This window comes from Magnolia sinica, chromosome 3, assembly GCF_029962835.1.
Source record: "Magnolia sinica isolate HGM2019 chromosome 3, MsV1, whole genome shotgun sequence".
Classification (NCBI taxonomy): Eukaryota; Viridiplantae; Streptophyta; class Magnoliopsida; order Magnoliales; family Magnoliaceae; genus Magnolia; species Magnolia sinica.
This window is the reverse complement of record NC_080575.1, coordinates 113485244-113503029: the sequence shown is the minus strand read 5'-3', so window position 1 is coordinate 113503029 and position 17786 is coordinate 113485244. Positions and strand designations below refer to the sequence as shown.

The 17786-nt window shown below is 40.9% G+C and overlaps 1 protein-coding gene across 1 annotated transcript; it reads right to left on the bottom strand.

Annotated features, from left to right (window-relative positions):
• Window positions 1-2657: 2657 nt before the first annotated feature.
• On the bottom strand, window positions 2658-16125 carry LOC131240788 (26S proteasome non-ATPase regulatory subunit 14 homolog). Its single transcript, XM_058239252.1, has 6 exons — window positions 15893-16125; window positions 15476-15653; window positions 4252-4333; window positions 3592-3768; window positions 3320-3487; window positions 2658-3136 (listed from the first exon to the last, which is right to left on the bottom strand). Exons 1-6 carry the CDS (start codon window positions 16020-16022, stop codon window positions 2945-2947), a joined length of 927 nt encoding a protein of 308 aa, XP_058095235.1. The 5' UTR covers window positions 16023-16125; the 3' UTR covers window positions 2658-2944.
• Between the last annotated feature and the right edge of the window lie 1661 nt (window positions 16126-17786).

Sequence of the window (17786 nt, the reverse complement as noted above, 5' to 3'; positions counted from 1 at the left end):
GCTATCTAGTCGAAGATCATGTAATCCCTCCTCCCTTTGGGAGAAATAATCTAGTGGGCTATGCAGATTCGTTGACATCCACATAATCTATCTGGACCGTCCCCTAGGTCCGGGCCACTCTTCTTCCACTGCTATGCAGAAATTGCAATCATTGGATGACCCTAGACATCCATGACTAGATCAATCTCCTAAGAACGTTCTGGTCCGTCTGATTGCTGCAATTTCTGCATCCCCACCAGTTAGGAGTTTAAACATCGATCTAAGTGGGGACATGTTTCAATGATCCAAACCGATAATCTGATGGGCCTTGCCTGGATGTGTGAAACCCAAAAATAAAAAATAAAATAAAATCCTGGATGTGGTGTAATGGTCAACCTTTTTTTTTAACTGTCAATTTCTAGTCCACATGTGGCCCACCTGTGCATTGTGTAAACAGCACGTTCCACATGTAAAGCCACCGAAGCTGGTAATCATTACGGCCCTCAACGCCCCGGACGCGAACGTGGCTCAGGCAATTTCAAATCAGGCCCATCCATTCTGTGGGCCCATCCGGCCTCATGTGCAAGCTTTAAAATAAGTAAATAAAACCATCCAATTTAAAAAAGAAGAGTGGCTTATCCCCGATCCATTAGGAGGGATGAAAGGGGGTGTTTGTCAAAAGGTCATCATTTCATGCACTTAAGACTCAGTAATTAAATGTTTAATGGCTCCAACTGGCCCCTTTCTTTCTCTTTTCTCTTTCTCTTTTCTTTTCTTTTCTTCTTTTTTTATTAAGGAAAAGCCCACTAGTTCGATTAGCAATCTCTTTTTGTCTGTGTGAATTATTTGATACTCCGGCAGTCTATGACGCTTGATACTCAAGCACTCATTAATTGCACATGTGCCATGCATGAAATCAAACTAAACAGACTGAATTTTGAAACCCACTGTCACTAATTCACAGTTCCTAACCTCTGATGTGTGGATGCTTGTTAGTTGAAATAGGACTATTGGATATTTTTCATTCTTAACTGGCCAATAAATGCCGCCAATCTGATAGTCAGATAAATAAAGAATCGTAATTTTTAGTTCAGTTGTCATGCAAGCAATTTTTGAATAATTTCATGGTGCCTGCATATCATCCATCACATTCTGACAGAGTATCAATTTTTATTTTTTTTCCAAATTTGTTTATATGTTGGCCAAGGGTCAAAAGAGAATATTCTTTATGGCTTATGTGAGTTTTAGATGTGGCACCGACTCTCTTCCATCCAAATCTGTTGGATATTGATTTAAAAAAATATTATTTGTGTGGTATGATTGGGTTAGGAAAATAGACTGTCCAACCGCTAGCACTTAAGCATCAACGGATGCATTTCCCACTATCATTACAAATATATTCTTTTTATTCTAATAATAATTTTTTACATGTCTACTACACAGGCAACATCTATATGTAGTCTTCTGGTTAGGTAAGGCTACAACTGGGGCATGCCTTGATTGCACCCGCCACTTTGAATACTAAAAAGTTAGTATTGAGGCGCGGCGTGCTCATGATCAGGTCCACTCAAAGCTCTCGCCCATTAACAGCTGACATCAGCCTCCTGGGCCACAAAATAAGGTCTTGACAGTGGTTGAGAGAGTTGACAGGTTTTCCTATTTTGATAGTTCCAGTTTTCTAGTGGGATTTTCTTTCTTGACATCATACTCAAACGTCCCCTGGAAGCTAAGTTGAGGCACTTAAATGTGGGGTAGGCGGCAGTCACCACGTTTTATACAATAAGAGGTTCAAACACAGAGCACCAAATGGGAAACAAGGTCACAACAGACGACACATTGTATACTTTAAAGGTGAATCTGGGTCACACCCACCATTTGCAACTGAAACCGAACAGCAGACAGCCTTCACAAGAGTTGTTGGGCCAAAATCTACTTTCTCACCGGTGGTCATTGCAAATTCTGCTTGTGCATTCGTAACCTACCGAATATTATCTTACAAAGAGTTTTGAGGGCCAGAGTATCATCCGAAATAAGCACTTACCTCAGAGGGTCATGCCTCATATAAGAATGGCATTCGAGCTGGAGCTCAACTATAGGGTCGCCTTCCTACCTAGGACATCTGTTTAAAGAAGACTCAAGTCCAACCAGTTGGATCAAAAGTTACAGTCCAACCAGCAGATAACTTCCAACCTCTTTCATGGATGTATGATATCCAACCCTTCAATAGGTTGGTTCCATCATGAGGATCACCTTTTGGAAAACTCAGCAACAGCCACTTATTGAGTGGACCACACTTATGTTTTGCTATTTATCAATGGCTGTGATTTTTGTTCTTTTTATTATTATTATTTTTTGTACGGTGTGTGACCCACTTGATGAGTAGCTAGGCTGATTTTTGCACTAGGCAATCCTCATGGTGGAGCCAGCCAGCCTATGAGACGGGATAGATGCCATATGCAATTAATAGGTTTGAAGTTATCATCTGGGTGAAGGTAGGACTTGAGAAGAACTACTTAATCACCAAAAAATTGATCACCTGCAGAACACCTAACATCTGCAGGCAGCGAATTGAATTTGCTATTAGAGAATTAATCTCCTAAAAACCCTATTTTACAAGCATTCTGCTCTGGAAACTGCATCCTATTTTCAAGGGCAAAAATTAGAAACCACTAAAGGTGTAAAAACATTAAGAGGGGTCAACCCGTTGTGGGTTATGAGCATTGCTTAAATATGTTTACCTGTATATCTGAGGAAGGGGAAATTCAAACATTATTCCAGCATGGACTGATCAATTCAAACCGGACCATCAATCAGCCATCCGAATTCAATCAACTTGCAGCCAAAAGAAGGGGGCAGGGTTTTGTCATGTACCAAGTACTAGAAAAGAGAGTGACAGTTAACTAGCGATGCAACTAACCAAAGCACAGCCAAGTTTTGTTTTTTTTTTTTTTTTCTGATAACAACTCTAGAATACAACAGTGTCTAGCATGGTTCCAAGAGTCTGAATTATGTTTGATGACATCAAATTTGAGACGTGCTCTTCCAAATGCTTCTTTGCATCCTGCCTGCCCACATTCGCAATCGCGAGCTTCTCAGGAGGCAGCTCATCCTCTTCCTGAACTGCTTTGTTGTATTTGATTGCCAGGTTCAGCATCTCCTGCTCACGTTGAGTTACACACAAGAGAGGTGAGAGTTTGTAAGAGTTCTGAATTTTCAATTACCAAAGAATCATTCTAGATCTTAAAATTTGAGTTTGCAAACAAAAGGTCATCATTTTAATTTTACAACAATCTATATAAGAGTAAAATAATATAGTCAAAAAAAAAAAAGCAATGCTTACTTGGACCGTCTGCTCGTTGGTTTTGGAATGAGTGTCAAATCGCTGAAGCGTCAAGCCGTCGGTCCACTTCTTCTTGTGTAAGTTGAGCAACATCTTCTCCTCCAATTCATTCTTCCTGTAGTTGATGGCAATTGAGTAGTAATGCCGGTTCAACCCATGAATCAATGCCTGGCAGAAGTCATAAAAGAAGGTCATGGTGGTAACAAGAGATAATCTTTCAGACATACTGTTACTGGTTCCTCCTCAAGTCCTGTTAGTCAAGGGCCCCATACCTGAATGGATGGCTTGTTGAGATGTCCAACATTAGATGTCGTCTGGCGTGGCTCTTGGCCTAGCATCATGGTCTGCGGGTTGATCAGACGGAAGGCATCGATCACTACCTTTCCTTTAACACTCTGGATTGGGTCCACCACCACTGCAACAGCTCTTTGATTCAGAGCCTCAAAACTCTGCCAGCAGAGACGCACTTCAGATGGATTAATACAAGATCAAGCATTAGAATAAAAAAATATCAAACAGAAGATGGTAAGAAAGTCCTTTTAGATGATACACTGGCCAAAACTCCCTACTGCTGAATGCCAGCAGATGGTTAAATAACTACAACCGATCCATACCTCCAGATGATTTAATACTAGATCAAGAGAGTATCGGCTATTATCAATAAAAAAGAAAAATAAGAGAGTATAAGCCATTTCATTTCAATTACAACCAAAAAGAGAAGGATTGTTGGGGCAGGGCAATGACTCTCAAATTTGAAACCGGAAAGCACTTTTCACCCCATATCACAAGTGGCATCATCTCAAGTAATAGTTGAAATGTGGGCACTTGCAATTTGAGCAGAAACCATTAGTTCCACTCAAGGACCACATAGAACCTTGGAAAAGGAGAGGCTGTGATATCAAAATAGAATGAATCAACTGAAAATACACCACCTGTTGTGTATTTATGTCCACACCAGAAAGCCAGCAGCCAAAGCCAGGATGGGAGTGATACCATCCTACCACCATCTCCGGTCTGTAATACCATGCAGCAAAATAACAAGAACGGATCACATATTGAATTAGAGGTAAACATGACTAGATTTGTATGAACACAAGCAGTTACTGTTGAACAACATTAAGGGTCTGTTTGGTTGGATGTATTTCAGGGGAATTGCAGTGTATTTTACACTTTTTTTAAGCATTAATTACATAGGAATTTGTGATGGAAGGGATGCTGTATGACATTTACAGCAGCAACTTTTAGGTACAGAAAACGATATGGGCTCTGTGGGTCCCACCATGATGCATATGTTTTATCCACGCAGTCCATTCATTTGGCCAGGTCATTGTAGGGTATGTCCCCAAAAATGAGACAGATCCAAAGCTAAAGTGGATCACACTATTGGAAGAACATTTAAATGGTCAGCATTCAATCTCCAGTATTTTATGTAGTGTGGTTCACTTGATCTTTGAATCTGCCTCATTTTTAGGCCCATGCCCTAAAATGATCTGTACTAATGAATGATTGGAGTGGATATAACACATCATGGTGGGGCCCACCAAGCTTTGGCTTCGAATTATCATGAAATATGATCCGGGCAACTCCTCTTCACTTTCGAATGCATGTGGTGTTGTTTGATGTATGCATTTAATGCCGATTTGAGAGAAATTACATGAAAATACATGCAATTACATCAAACCAAACAGGCCCTAAAATGAAACCTTCAAGAGCATCAAATTACAACAAAAAAAAAAAAAAAAAAAAACCATAATCTCAAGTAGATTGAAGTAGATGCAACTGCCACAATTATTTTACGATATTTGCAGTGTAATATTTTATTGAAAAATCCAAAAAACTGCATATAGTCTCCTGCTAAAATTATATGAACTCATTCAACATATCATTCAACCAGTAAACAGGAGAGGAAACCTTGTGATACTTCTTTTTCTTTGAGGACTCCATTGAGTTTACAATGAGGAACCTGTCCCAGAAACCACCACTGACGGCTGTCAAACCAAAACCCCACAGGATTCAGAGTTGGAGATTTATATGGAAAGCTTTGCGAATGACAGAACTTTTAACCCTTGAAATGTGTTGCGGGAGTGTCGATAGGGGTATTTTACCCTTAGTCAATGATTACCAGACTGTAGCAGTAGTGTGATGATAGGTTTAAACAGGAGGATTGCAGATGTACACTAATAAACTGACTAATTTTCTAATTAAAAATATACATACTTTCGTACCCATTTTTGTTTAGTCAAGTAATCAACTAAAGATATCAAATGTATGAGACCAACATACCCATTTTTGTTTCAAAAGAAGTTCATGTGATAGTGAGTCCTTAAGCATGGTTCTCATACTCCACTTGTGCACCAAACATCTCCCTTTCATTAACTGAGGTGTCATGTTATGCCTCAGGTACAGTGCTTTACGATAGGGTGTCATGTTATGCCTCAGGTAAAGTGCTTTCCTATGGTCAATCAACCGTTTAGGTGACCAACCTTTCAGGAATCCAAGCCATTCAACTAGTGAGCCCATTGTGGACATCGACCATACCCACCATTATGTTAAATTGGATAGGAGGCCCAAATGCATCCAAGATCAATGATTAAACCATATGTCTGCAAGAATAGCTGATGGATGGCTAAGATCCAAAGTCACATCCAACTGAGATCCACACTATCTGGGGACACTCAAAGGGACAATTGATGACTAAAATTCAACAGTCAATATTCAATGGAGACATTAGCATTCCAAATCTCCATTTTGGTGGCGGTTTTGGACCATGGTCCATGCATGCTGGCACTCAGCAATGGATGGTCCTTCAGTAACCTTGGGTGGACATGGGCCTCCACCAGAAAAGGACAAAGGAGTGCTCCTTGGCATGGGCCCTATCAGGCTGACCACACATGTACCAGAAAATAGATGATTAAAAAGGATTGACCAATTGGATTGGCACACGAACAACCTGGATATTGCGTACCCATGCCAAATTAGACTTGTGATAGAGTGGGATGCAACTCGCTTTCTCATGAGTAGCCCTAGCAATGATAGATGAATGGGGTTGGGAATGCTAGGAGTGTTCCAACCCAGTGAATGCCCTGACCCACTGGCAAATGTGAAGACTTGAACCGTTGCAAGCCTCCCTTGCCCGAGTTCCATTTCAAACACGAGTGAGAGATAAGGAATGTATAAAGTAACTCCTTTTCTAAAATAGAAAAGGGTATTTTGTCATACAATTGATATCTTTGGTTGACTATTTGACTGTGTATAAAAGTAAGTGCATTTAAAATTTTGTTGTATATTTTTAATTGCAAAATCAGTATGTATTAGTATAATTATAGAGTAAATATGTGTACATCCATAATTTTCCTTTCAACAAATGAGGTTGCATAGTGAAGCTAATATGTCAAAAAAAAGTCAACCACAAGGAGGGAACAACTAAGACACAAGAAAGGCACAAGTTCTGCTCAGGTATATTAGAATATCTGAAAAGATTAAATGGCATAATAGGATTCATGTATCTGACCCCAAGTATTTGGGATATGGTTTAGATGATGATGAGATTAAATGGACTTGAATTTGAGTAAAATACTCCCTAGACTTGTCAAGAACCTCCAAAATTGATATAAGCATGGGAGATGCTGGATGAGCCAGGAATCTCAACAAAGATTCATATTTATGATTGTAGCCACCAGCTTTACCTTCTTATAAGCAGTCAATTCTTTCCACTAGAGAACTGATTGACACTCACAAACCAGTCAGAGAACCCACCAGGGTCCATTGATACAGTAAAACTCCAATTCGATCAACCTTGATTCCCCCCTTAATCTTATCATCAAGCCCACTCAACAACCACTAACTAAAAGCAACCGATTCCTTCCCTCGATTCTACTTATGCCAATCCAACCTTCTTCCTCTGGCTTTTGGACACCTTCCCAACTAATGATATGGAACTGTAAGACCTCTCTGCAAACTTCCCATGAAAAATATCTTTGGATTTTCCAAAGTTATTCCTCAATTTGGCTGGGATTGTGACAAGCGATAGGTAATAAGTAGGAAGATTAGAGGACCAATTTAATAAGAAAAACGTGATTCCAAAACAAGAGATACAATCTTTTACACATCACAGCTTTTTCTTCTAAACCACTCAATCAACGAGTCCCACGTGGATAGTGACTCGGATTGACCCTAGAAGGGAGGCAAGGTAATTCATAGGGAACGAGGCCACTCCACAAACCTCAAGACATGCAAGTATGCCCACCTCATTTGATTCAATTCCCACCCCCCACAATGACATTGTTGCTAAATGTAATCCGGAGACCTGAGGTAGCCACAAAACATAGAGTAGTTTTAATAATTCCAACTTGAGAGTGAAAGACTTTGCAAAAGAGAATGCTATCATCTGCAAATTGATGATGCAGAATTGGAACACTAGTAGCATCAACCGAGAAACATTTGAGGATGCCCGGATTGGACCCAATGACTAGCGGTTCACCAAAGAGAGCATCCCCATGATGGAGGCCACTTGGAACTCTTGAAGAAACCTCAAAGGAGCTGTTGATAAAAAGAGAGGAATGAACATCAATATACAAGCTTCTATCTGCTCCCTCCAATTGGTATAAAACCTCATTCTTTTGAGTTTTTTTTTTTTTCTTTTTTTTAAGGAAAGATGAATCCACCATGTCATAAGCTTTCCCCATTTCGGCTTCACCAATTGTGCTCAATTATTCACCTTTTCTTGAATCAACACCCTCGTTTGCAACAAGAATACCACTCATAGTTAGCCTATCCATCTCGAATGGGCCCCAAAATAACGTTACAAGGAAGCACATGACATATTTGAGTCTGTAAGTAAGGGTGATGGATGACAACTAACCACTTGCTCTAAAAGCTCAAATTGATAGAGCGTGGCGAATCAATCCCTTTATCTCATAGCACAGGCCCCACATTCCATGGGTTAGGTCATCGGCCGAACCCCCCTCATGGGCCCCACATCACATGGGTTTTGCGTAATACGGGTAGGGCTCGCCTCACACAAGCCACCAGCCTCACATTGGCCGCCCACCCCAAGTGTGCCCCTGCATCCCACAGGCCATCCTACTTGAGCCTGGTGTGAAAATGCCCATGCAATAAAGGGCTTCAATCAAAATCTCATAAAAGCCACCAACCATGCGTTTCAAGAGAACATCCTTAGTTTCCATAGCACCCTCCTTGGGGATTTTTTTAAAAAAACGAAGATCATTTTATTGATAAAAGGCCGAAGCCAAAAGAATTATAAAGAAAGCAGAAAGCAAAAAAAAAAAAAGTTTACAACTCTAGCCACGAGGCAGGAAAAAGATCAATCTCTATAGAATTTGTTGCCCTTGCCCATTCTATTACATTTATTCTGCCCTACTAAAAACCTCTTATGCTTGCCCCTTTTGATTCCTAAAATAATGATTGCTTCTTTACATCCATATGCCTCAAATCCCTGCAAGAAGAGAAATACGCCAACTTTGCTTTCCTACTTCGCCATTACCACCCCCATGCCAGGCTAAGAAGAATTGCTCAATAGATTGTGGGAGATCCCAAGAAACTTCAAACAAAGAGAAGAAATACCCCCACATCTTTGTGGCAAAAGGACAATCAATGAAAAGATGATTGATTGATTCTTCATCCATATAGCACATCAAACACATATAGGAATAATCATTTGATGCTTCCGCAGATTATTGATCGTAGGATCTTGTTTCTTCCCACTAACCAAGCTAGGGTTGCCGCCTTTGAAGGAGCCCTATATCGCCTGTGAGACTCTCCATGCTCAAAAGGCCCTCCAACAATCATCATATAGAAATTTTTTACCAAGAACTTGCCTAACTTTTCATTTAACCACATCATCAAATCTACTTCTGCAGGTAAGGGATGAACCTTATATAACATCTCTAGAAGTCTGAGAAAGTTTTCCACCTCTTCATCATTTAGATTTCTTTTACAAGGAGCCCAAACAGTTTCCTCACCTCAGCAAGAGAAACAATGATTCATTGTGACATTTGCATCTATACAGATACCTACTAATCAGCAAAACCCTAAACTCAACTTCTAATTACCAAGCCTTACATCCTCCCAAAGTGTTATATTTTCTTCGGAACCCAAAGAAAAACCTACTCACTCCCAAAACTTATTTTTCACCAAGACCACCGCTTTCCAAAGTGATAAAGCTCGATATAACGAAGAGGATTATGTCCATCTACCCCCTCCCTCTATCCCATACTTCTTACATATCACTTCTCTCCAAAAACTACCCTCCTCAACCCCAAACCCTCGTATCAACTTTCCTAGCAACTCCATATACATACTTTCCAAGCTCCTTAAACCTGCATGCGCTCCTGATCCATAGGTTTACACACTTCCTCCCACTTCAACAAATGAATTTTGTGTTTTTCTTCTGCCTAAGTCTAATAAAAGTGGAATTGACACCTTCATGAATATGACAACTACCATATAACTCTTCAAGAGCCAACATGAGATCACTTTTTAGCACCTCCCAAGATTTATGATATAAGCCATCATGAACTTTTGTCACATGAACCTTCTAAGGGTGACTTTGCTGCTTTACATCATAGTTCAGACTCATGTTCCCCCACTTCTACTTCTTGGCCATTTGTACTTGCTAACAGTTTGAAATAGACACTTCCCGCACCAGAATTGATTGTTGCTTGCACTCACACTTTGCATAACTATATCATTAAATGCTTAGGCCCTGGCACTACATCTCTCCATAGGAAACGCCACCTATTTAGCTCATGGTGCGTCGTAACTCGTAACGGCCGTTATGGGGCCGTAAAGGCCGTTACGTAAAGGTAAAAGTGCCAAAGGCAATGCCATATAGTGTGATCCCTTTGAAATTTCCATGCGAATAAAAGTGACAAACAAAAAAAAAGACAACCAAATGTTCAATTTTATTGTTGTCATTTCATAAAACCAGTGTTTTAAATATCGACGATATCGGCCGATATATCCCACCCCACGATATATCTTGTATCCCACCTGTGCGATACGAAACTCACAAGTAGTGCGATATATCTCACATGTTCGATCTGGTGAGCATTTTCGATTTTCAATCCTTTTTTTTTTTTCTATAAATCAATGTCAAATTGTTGCAAATCCATGGTTTTTCATGTTTTGCATAAAAAATCATGGATTGGGAGCTTCGATTTCGAGATTTGGAGGAGATGGGCCGAGTCGTGAAAAATTTATAAAAATTAAAATTAAAATTAAAAAAAATAAAAATTTCCCACTTTCTTGCAAATCGGTTGCAATCCTTGTGTCTAAACGTAAAATCAAACATGTATATAACCCAATCTAGTGATTCTTCTTTTGCTTTTGAATGTATTATTTGTGTTTCCACACGTCTTCTTACATTTATAAACTATATGAATAGACTTTGAATATACTTACATCAATTCAATTAGACAATGCATGGATTAGGACTCCATGCAAAGAAAACCTATTATGTGCACTTATTTTTTGTAATATTTTGATTTATAAATGTGTGTTGATGTCTCTTTTAACAATCATTGAAGTTTCATTGAAAAATTCGACCAATTTCCCCATGTTTCCAACAACAGCGATACATTACGCGATACAACCGATATATCCCATGCGATAATCGATACGTATCCGTATCCCAAGGGTACGATACGTAACACGATACTGATATTTCGAACACTGCATAAAACTACCATCCACCCATACACTTAGTGATACGGTTTATACTTCTTGTGTTGGCAAACTGATAAAAGTACAAGGTGTTTTTACCCCACCTTTGAGCCAAGCTACTCTAGATTTTTGTCCAAATGAGATCTCATTGCTTGTGAGAATATTACTGAATTCCAGCTTGAGCAAGCCTCTAATGTACTGGAATCCTAATGCACAAGATTGGCAATGTCAGCATTTTGGCCTCCAAAGGAACATTAAGCACTTCTTTCTTTAGTTTGCCAACACCTAGGAAGTCCTTTAGTTTCAATCCCAAAACTCTTGAAACTATCCCTCCACACTGTTTTAACTTGTGTGGAGACCTCTACATCCTACTTTGCTACTATCATGGCCCATGACAGTCAACAGCCCCTGGAACTCTCATAGATAGTCATCAAAGCCAGCTCCTTCCCTTAGGTTTAAGTCCACCTCTCGTATTTGCATCAACATTTTTTTAATGGGCAACCAAAGATTCTATTAAGCAAAAGAGACAAATACCAATCATCAAAAGCAAGTCTACTAGAATTTGCAAGGAAACACCCCAAGTAACCTCAGCTTTTGATGAAAATGCTAGAACAACAAAGGAGAAAGCAACAAAAATTTCAAAAATTCCTTGATGGCAGCAGAGAAGTACAGCACGAACAGTCAGTCCATCAACTCCTTAAAAAAGGAATTTAAAGACCCCAACAACACTAAAATGATGCAGGACAATTAACCACTTGCTCTAAAAGCTCGAACTGTTAGAGTATGGCGAATTAATCCCTTTATCTCATAGCCCAGGCCCCACATCTCATGGGTTTAGGACCTCATCCGAACTCCCTTCGTGAGCCCCAAATCACATGGGCCGTCCACCCCGAGTGTGTCCCCGCATCCCATGGGCTACCCCACTTGAGCCTGGTGTGAAATGCGCATTAATCACCTCCGGTGAGGAGTCTCAAACACGAGACCTCCCCTGTGGGCCCCAAATCACATGGATCACCCACCCCGAGTGTGCCCCTGCATCCCACAAGCGACCCCACTTGAGCTCGATGTGAAAATGCCCCTGCATAAATCACCCCCGGTGAGGAGGCTCGAACACAAGACCTCCCGCTCTGATACCAATTTGACGCAGGACAATTAACCACTTACTCTAAAAGCTCAAACTGTTAGAGTATGGCGAATAAATCTCTTTATCTCATAGCCCAGGCCCCACATCTCATAGGTTTAGGACCTCGGCCGAACCCCATTAATGAGCCCCAAATCACATAGGCTACCCACCCTGAGTGTGTCCCCACATCCCATGGGCTACCCCACTCGAGCCCGGTGTGAAATGCGCATTAATCATCCTTGGTGAGAAGTCTCGAATACGAGACCTCCCCCGTGAGCCCCAAATCACATGAGTCTCCCACCCCGAGTGTGTCCCTGCATCCCACAGGTGACCCCACTGTGAAAATGCCCCTGCATTATAGAATCTCCACAAAATACCAGCTACCTATCGCCTATTAGCCGTTGCTCTTCATTTTTTTAACCAATCCTAGTTAAACTGCCCAACCTCAATTCCTTCCAACTTCTGTTTTGTTACCAAAAGCAAGTTATCAAAACTCAAAACAGTCATCTCTCAAAAAAAAAAAAAAAATTAAAAAAAATTAAAAAAAAAAAAAAAAACTCAAAACAGTCCAAAGAACTATGAAGTCATAGTAAGTAACTTCTAATCCCACCACAAGCTACTAAAACAACCTCAAAATCCATTAGAACTCACATAAGCATGGGCAACAATAACCAATAAAAGAGGATCATTGGTTGAACTGAACTCAATTTCACCAACATGGCAGTTACCATTGTCTTGAGGGGATTTTAACAGTCAGATTTCCATTTGGAAGGTTGATAAGGAGTAGAAATTCCAAGGAGTCAAGTTCACAGTCTGGTTCAACAACTAATAAAGGTCGGCACATTACAAGCTTGACATGGTTTAGTGACAATCCGGTGTAGAAACATGATAACGCTTTTTGCAGTCAATCATTACAAGATTGGCCTCAGATCACAAACCAATCCTTTTAGAATCTTCTAGTAGTCCTTTCGACCTTCTTGGCTTCTCCTTTCTAGCTAAAATAGGGTGACTAGTTACCCTGGGTTTTAAAGATCTTAATAACAAGTGGCCATCTAAATGTGAAGTTCAAAGTTGGTTCCAATTGGCTTAAATTGTAAGGTGCAATTCCTAAAAAGGCAAGTTGAAATAGTAGAATGGAACGTATCTGTTGGCCATCAATGAGGGAGAGGACGGTGAATCATCTAATAGTCAAGTATGAGATGTGGTCTTGAGAAACGAATTCCAAGATAACATTAAAGTTTAGGAGATACGATGGAGGCGAAGATCAACATTACACGGTTAGGAGAGGGAGATGCAAATATGGCCTTATATCATAATATGGAGAATGTGAGAAAAAGAGATAACTACAAATCAAGGGTAAAGGTTCGTAAAATCTCAACTGAAGACGCGATTGAGACAGAAGAAATGACAGCATCCACCATCCTCAATCATCTCTACTCAAAGGAAGATGGTCTACAATTCCATTCTGCATGTGTGGTATGGCGGATCTGTATGGTTTGAAAGATCCTTTAAGGAAGCTTGGGCAAGACAAAGCTCTAGAGTTGAATAACTTTACACTGACATTCTTCCAATATTGTTGGGAAATGGTCAAAGACATTTGGAATAGATTGTCAACTTCCATCATTGGAGGCTTGGCACCACTTTGATAAAGGGATTATTACAAATTATATTTATTACCCTATTCCAAAGTGAGAAGTAGAGACTTTTAAATTTCCATCTAATTTGCTTGGTAACATCTACAAGGATACTAATGCAGGACAATTAATCACTTGCTCTAAAAGCTCGAACTGATAGAGCATGGCAAATCAATCCCTTTTATCTCATAGCCCAGCCCCACATCGCATGGGTTAGGACCTCAGACAACCCCCCCTCGTGAGCCCTACATCACATGGGTACCGCCTCACATAGGCTGCCCACCCCGAGTGTGTCCCCGCATCCCACGAGCTACCTCACTCGAGCCCGGTGTGAAAATGCTCATGCATTAATCACTCCTGGTGATGAGTCTCAAACATGAGACCTCCCGCTCTAATACCACTTTGATGCGGGATAATTAACCACTTGCTCTAAAAGCTCAAACTAATAGAGCATGGCGAATCAATCCCTTTATCTTATAGCCCAGGCCCCACATCGCATGGGTTAGGACCTCGGCTGAACCCTCCTCGTGGGCCCCACATTACATGGGTGCTACCTCACACGAGCCACCCGCCTCACATGGGCTACCCACCCCGAGTGTGTCCCCGCATCCCACAGGCTACCCCACTTGAGCTCGGTGTGAAAATGTCCCTGCATTAGATACACACTATGGGTGCAATATCTTATAGCTGCCAAGGAAATAAAAAGAAGAAAAAGGTGCCTTGACAGGGCGATTGGGAAATAAGAAATATTGATACAATATACCATCCAAACTTTCCCTAATTGGGGTAGCAATGGGTCGGGTCAGCCTGCAGGTTAACTAGCCCAACCCACTTCTGAGGTGGGTTTGGATCAAGCTAGATGTTTAGTAGGTCAGGCCAAGGCTAGATATGAGACCGTTTAAATAAATGGCTTGGGCTTGGCTTGAACCCTATCAGACCCGACTCAACCCACCTATATAGCTAATGCAGGGGCTGGGCTAGACAACCCAATTCGACCCGGCACAAAACCCAAAACAAATTAATAGATGATTAGTATAGAGAGATCCATGTGATGTATACATGTTTGTATGTATACTAGGCATACCTTTAACCTCGTGTTCCATTCTTAAACACACGTGTGATCGTACCGTATTGGGCTTCCCCTGACCCAATTGCAATTAAATGGTTCAGGTCTGATCAGGCTTGCACTTGCTGAATTTTAGGCAGCTTGGGTTGGGCCAAAGGGTAATGGGTCACATGTCAAATTGGGGCAGGAATTCTTGGCTTGTATAATAAATGGGTAGGGCCCAGGCTGAACCCGACCTGACCCAGATCCGACACATTGCCACCCATAAAGAAGGTCACATTCAGCTTGAAAAATTCTTAAGATTCAGACAATTGTCTTCTTTCATATCCAGTTTCCAATTTGAAGTACCATTTGGATGTGCTGCCAAAGCCAATTGCAATATAGTGCAGTAAGTGAGATCTACGAATAGAAGTTACTGGACAGCCCAAATGCCATGTCCAATTTCGTTGCAATAAAATATTTAGTTGTCTGCCTGTGATTCTGGATTTTCAAATCTAACTAGAAATCCCAGATAGCGGACAGTAAGAGGGTGGATAAGCACAGTTGAAATCCACAACCCGGAAAAGCAATCACATCATGCAGTTCTAAATCAGATCAAAAGATGAAATTGACGTAGATAGACAGAGTGACAGAGGGAGGGAGTGAAAAACCTGCCAGTCTGCTTAAGCATATCAAGCATGTTGGTCTGGAAGACATGATCGACAGCCTCAACACTGACACCAGTACCACTCTGCGGCATGGCGAAGACATCCACAACACGGACGGTATACTCATCAACAAACTCACCAAGCATCAATCCCATGACTTCCATAGGAACCCCAGCTCTTCCTGTTTCATCAAGAAACCCTAACTTTCTCAGCCAAAACCCAATCAACACAATAGAGAACCCTGATCTACGGAAAGAAAATGATCTTGAAGAAAAACTAAAGTTCTGATAATGGACGTCAAGCACTCCAAAAAAAAAAAAAAATCTTGTGGCGAGAATTTTATATATATATATATATTTGCCTAGTTTTGGAGAGAGAGAGAGAGAGAGAGAGAGAGAGAGAGAGAGAGAGAGAGAGTACCGTGTTTGAGCATCTTGAGAAGGGCGAGGGAGGAGATGTAAACCTGCTCAGATGAATCAAGAAGGGGAGAATCAGGAGGTGGGTGTCCCATACCACCTGCTCCTGAGAATATCCTCTGCAATCTCTCCATCTCTCTCTCTCTCTCTCTCTCTCTCTGAGTGAGTCTTGCGATCTCGTTTCTCCGGGGTGCTTTGAGTACCTTCCAAGCAAGAAGAGGGGCGACGAAGAGGCTATATGTTATCCCCGACGGGAACGGACGCGGCTTATTTGGTGACCCAACGCCCGCCTGCTAGCTGATGTCAAAGCTCTGTGGGCCCACCATGATGTATGTGTTTTATCCCCGCCGTCCATTCATTTTTTCCGTATCATTTTAAGTTATAAGCCCAAAAATAAGGTAGATCCAAATCTCAGGTGGACCACACCATAGGAACACAACAGGGCTTTAACGCTCACCATTGAAAGTTTCTTGACATTAACAAAAGTTGTAATAAATCGTTTTCCCTACTTCCATGTGACATTATTATTAACATGTTAGATGGCAAATAAACATTACATTGGCCCTAAGAAGTTTTTAATATAAGACATTCAACCAACACACTTTTCCTTTATGCAGTCTGATTCACCTGAGATTTGCATCTGCGTTAATTTTCATGGCTTACTAGAGGTGTGCACAAACCGAGCTAGCTCAATTAGCTCGCCTGACTCGACTCAAAAAAGCTTGATTCAACTCGGCTCGAAGCTAAGTTCAAGCCGACTTAGGTTGATTTTTTGAGCTTGAAAATGAGTTCGAGCCGAGTTCAAGTTGGCCCCAAGTCGACTTGACTCAACTTAGATCGAACTCAACTCAAATCGAACTCGGATCGAACCAATATAGTGACTCGGTTACTTTGATATTGATGTTGCTCACCAAGTGTTTGATGGAATGACTCAATGAAGTTTGACAGGTGACAAGAAAGATATGTATATGAGACCAATACTCTTTTTTTTTTCTTAATTTTTATGTTGCTTAGGTGTTTGATAAAATAACTATAAAATCATTTTTGCTATCTCAAATGCAGTGAGATTTTGAAGGTGCACTCCAGGTATTTGTGAAAATGCTGCATAGGTGAAATCAGCTTGAACTGGCCTGAGTTGCTGATCGAACCAAGCCAAGCCGAGCTAGCCAGTCAAGCTCGAAGACCGAGCCGAGTCGAGTTCACATTGAGGCCAGTTAGTGGCCGAGTTGAGTTGAGCTGAGACTAAATCGACCCGATTCGACTCGATGTACACCCCTATGGCTCATTGTGAAAAATAAAATAAAAATGGATCGATTGCATAGATAAAACCAATACATCCCAGTAGGGTAGCCTTTGACACCAACTAGCTTGTTGGTGTTTGGGTCATTAGCCAAACTGTGCCCAACCGGAATAATGCTATCAATGGTCCTAAGTAACCAAACCGAGTTAAACAAGTCTAGGTCTCATTCATGAAGACCTGGATCTCATGGTTTTGAGCACCCATGTAGTCTTTAAATCTAAGACAAACAAGAGCATTTGTATAGCCAAGCTAACCCAATCAATGGATTGAATGGCACTCATATATGCCCTCTTTAACACATGTATAGCGTATAAATTGGTTCTTTCACAGCCACATGGCTCAGAAAACTTAATTGGTTGTTATACTAATTAATATAACAACATTATTACAATCAGATGGACACTACTTCGACCCGTTGTTTGACGATCTTAACCGTTGATCTAGTGGTCCATTTTTTTTTTTTTTGGTCAAACCTTAGGCCAAGATCTGCTCCATGGATTCAAATTTCGACCAGAACCAGTCAGGTCCAATGGCCCGTTGGTTCGACCCGACCTATTAGATCAATGGTTAATATCATCAAGCCATAGACCGACCCATT

Coding starts and splice junctions, on each gene's coding strand:
- LOC131240788 (XM_058239252.1), bottom strand. CDS start 16,022: ATGGAGAGATTGCAGAGGATATTCTCAGGAGCAGGTGGTATGGGACAC. Junction 15,654..15,892: donor TCTCAAGATGCTCAAACACG/GTACTCTCTCTC, acceptor TTGATGAAACAG/GAAGAGCTGGGGTTCCTATG. Junction 3,488..3,591: donor TCAACAAGCCATCCATTCAG/GTATGGGGCCCT, acceptor GACTTCTGCCAG/GCATTGATTCATGGGTTGAA.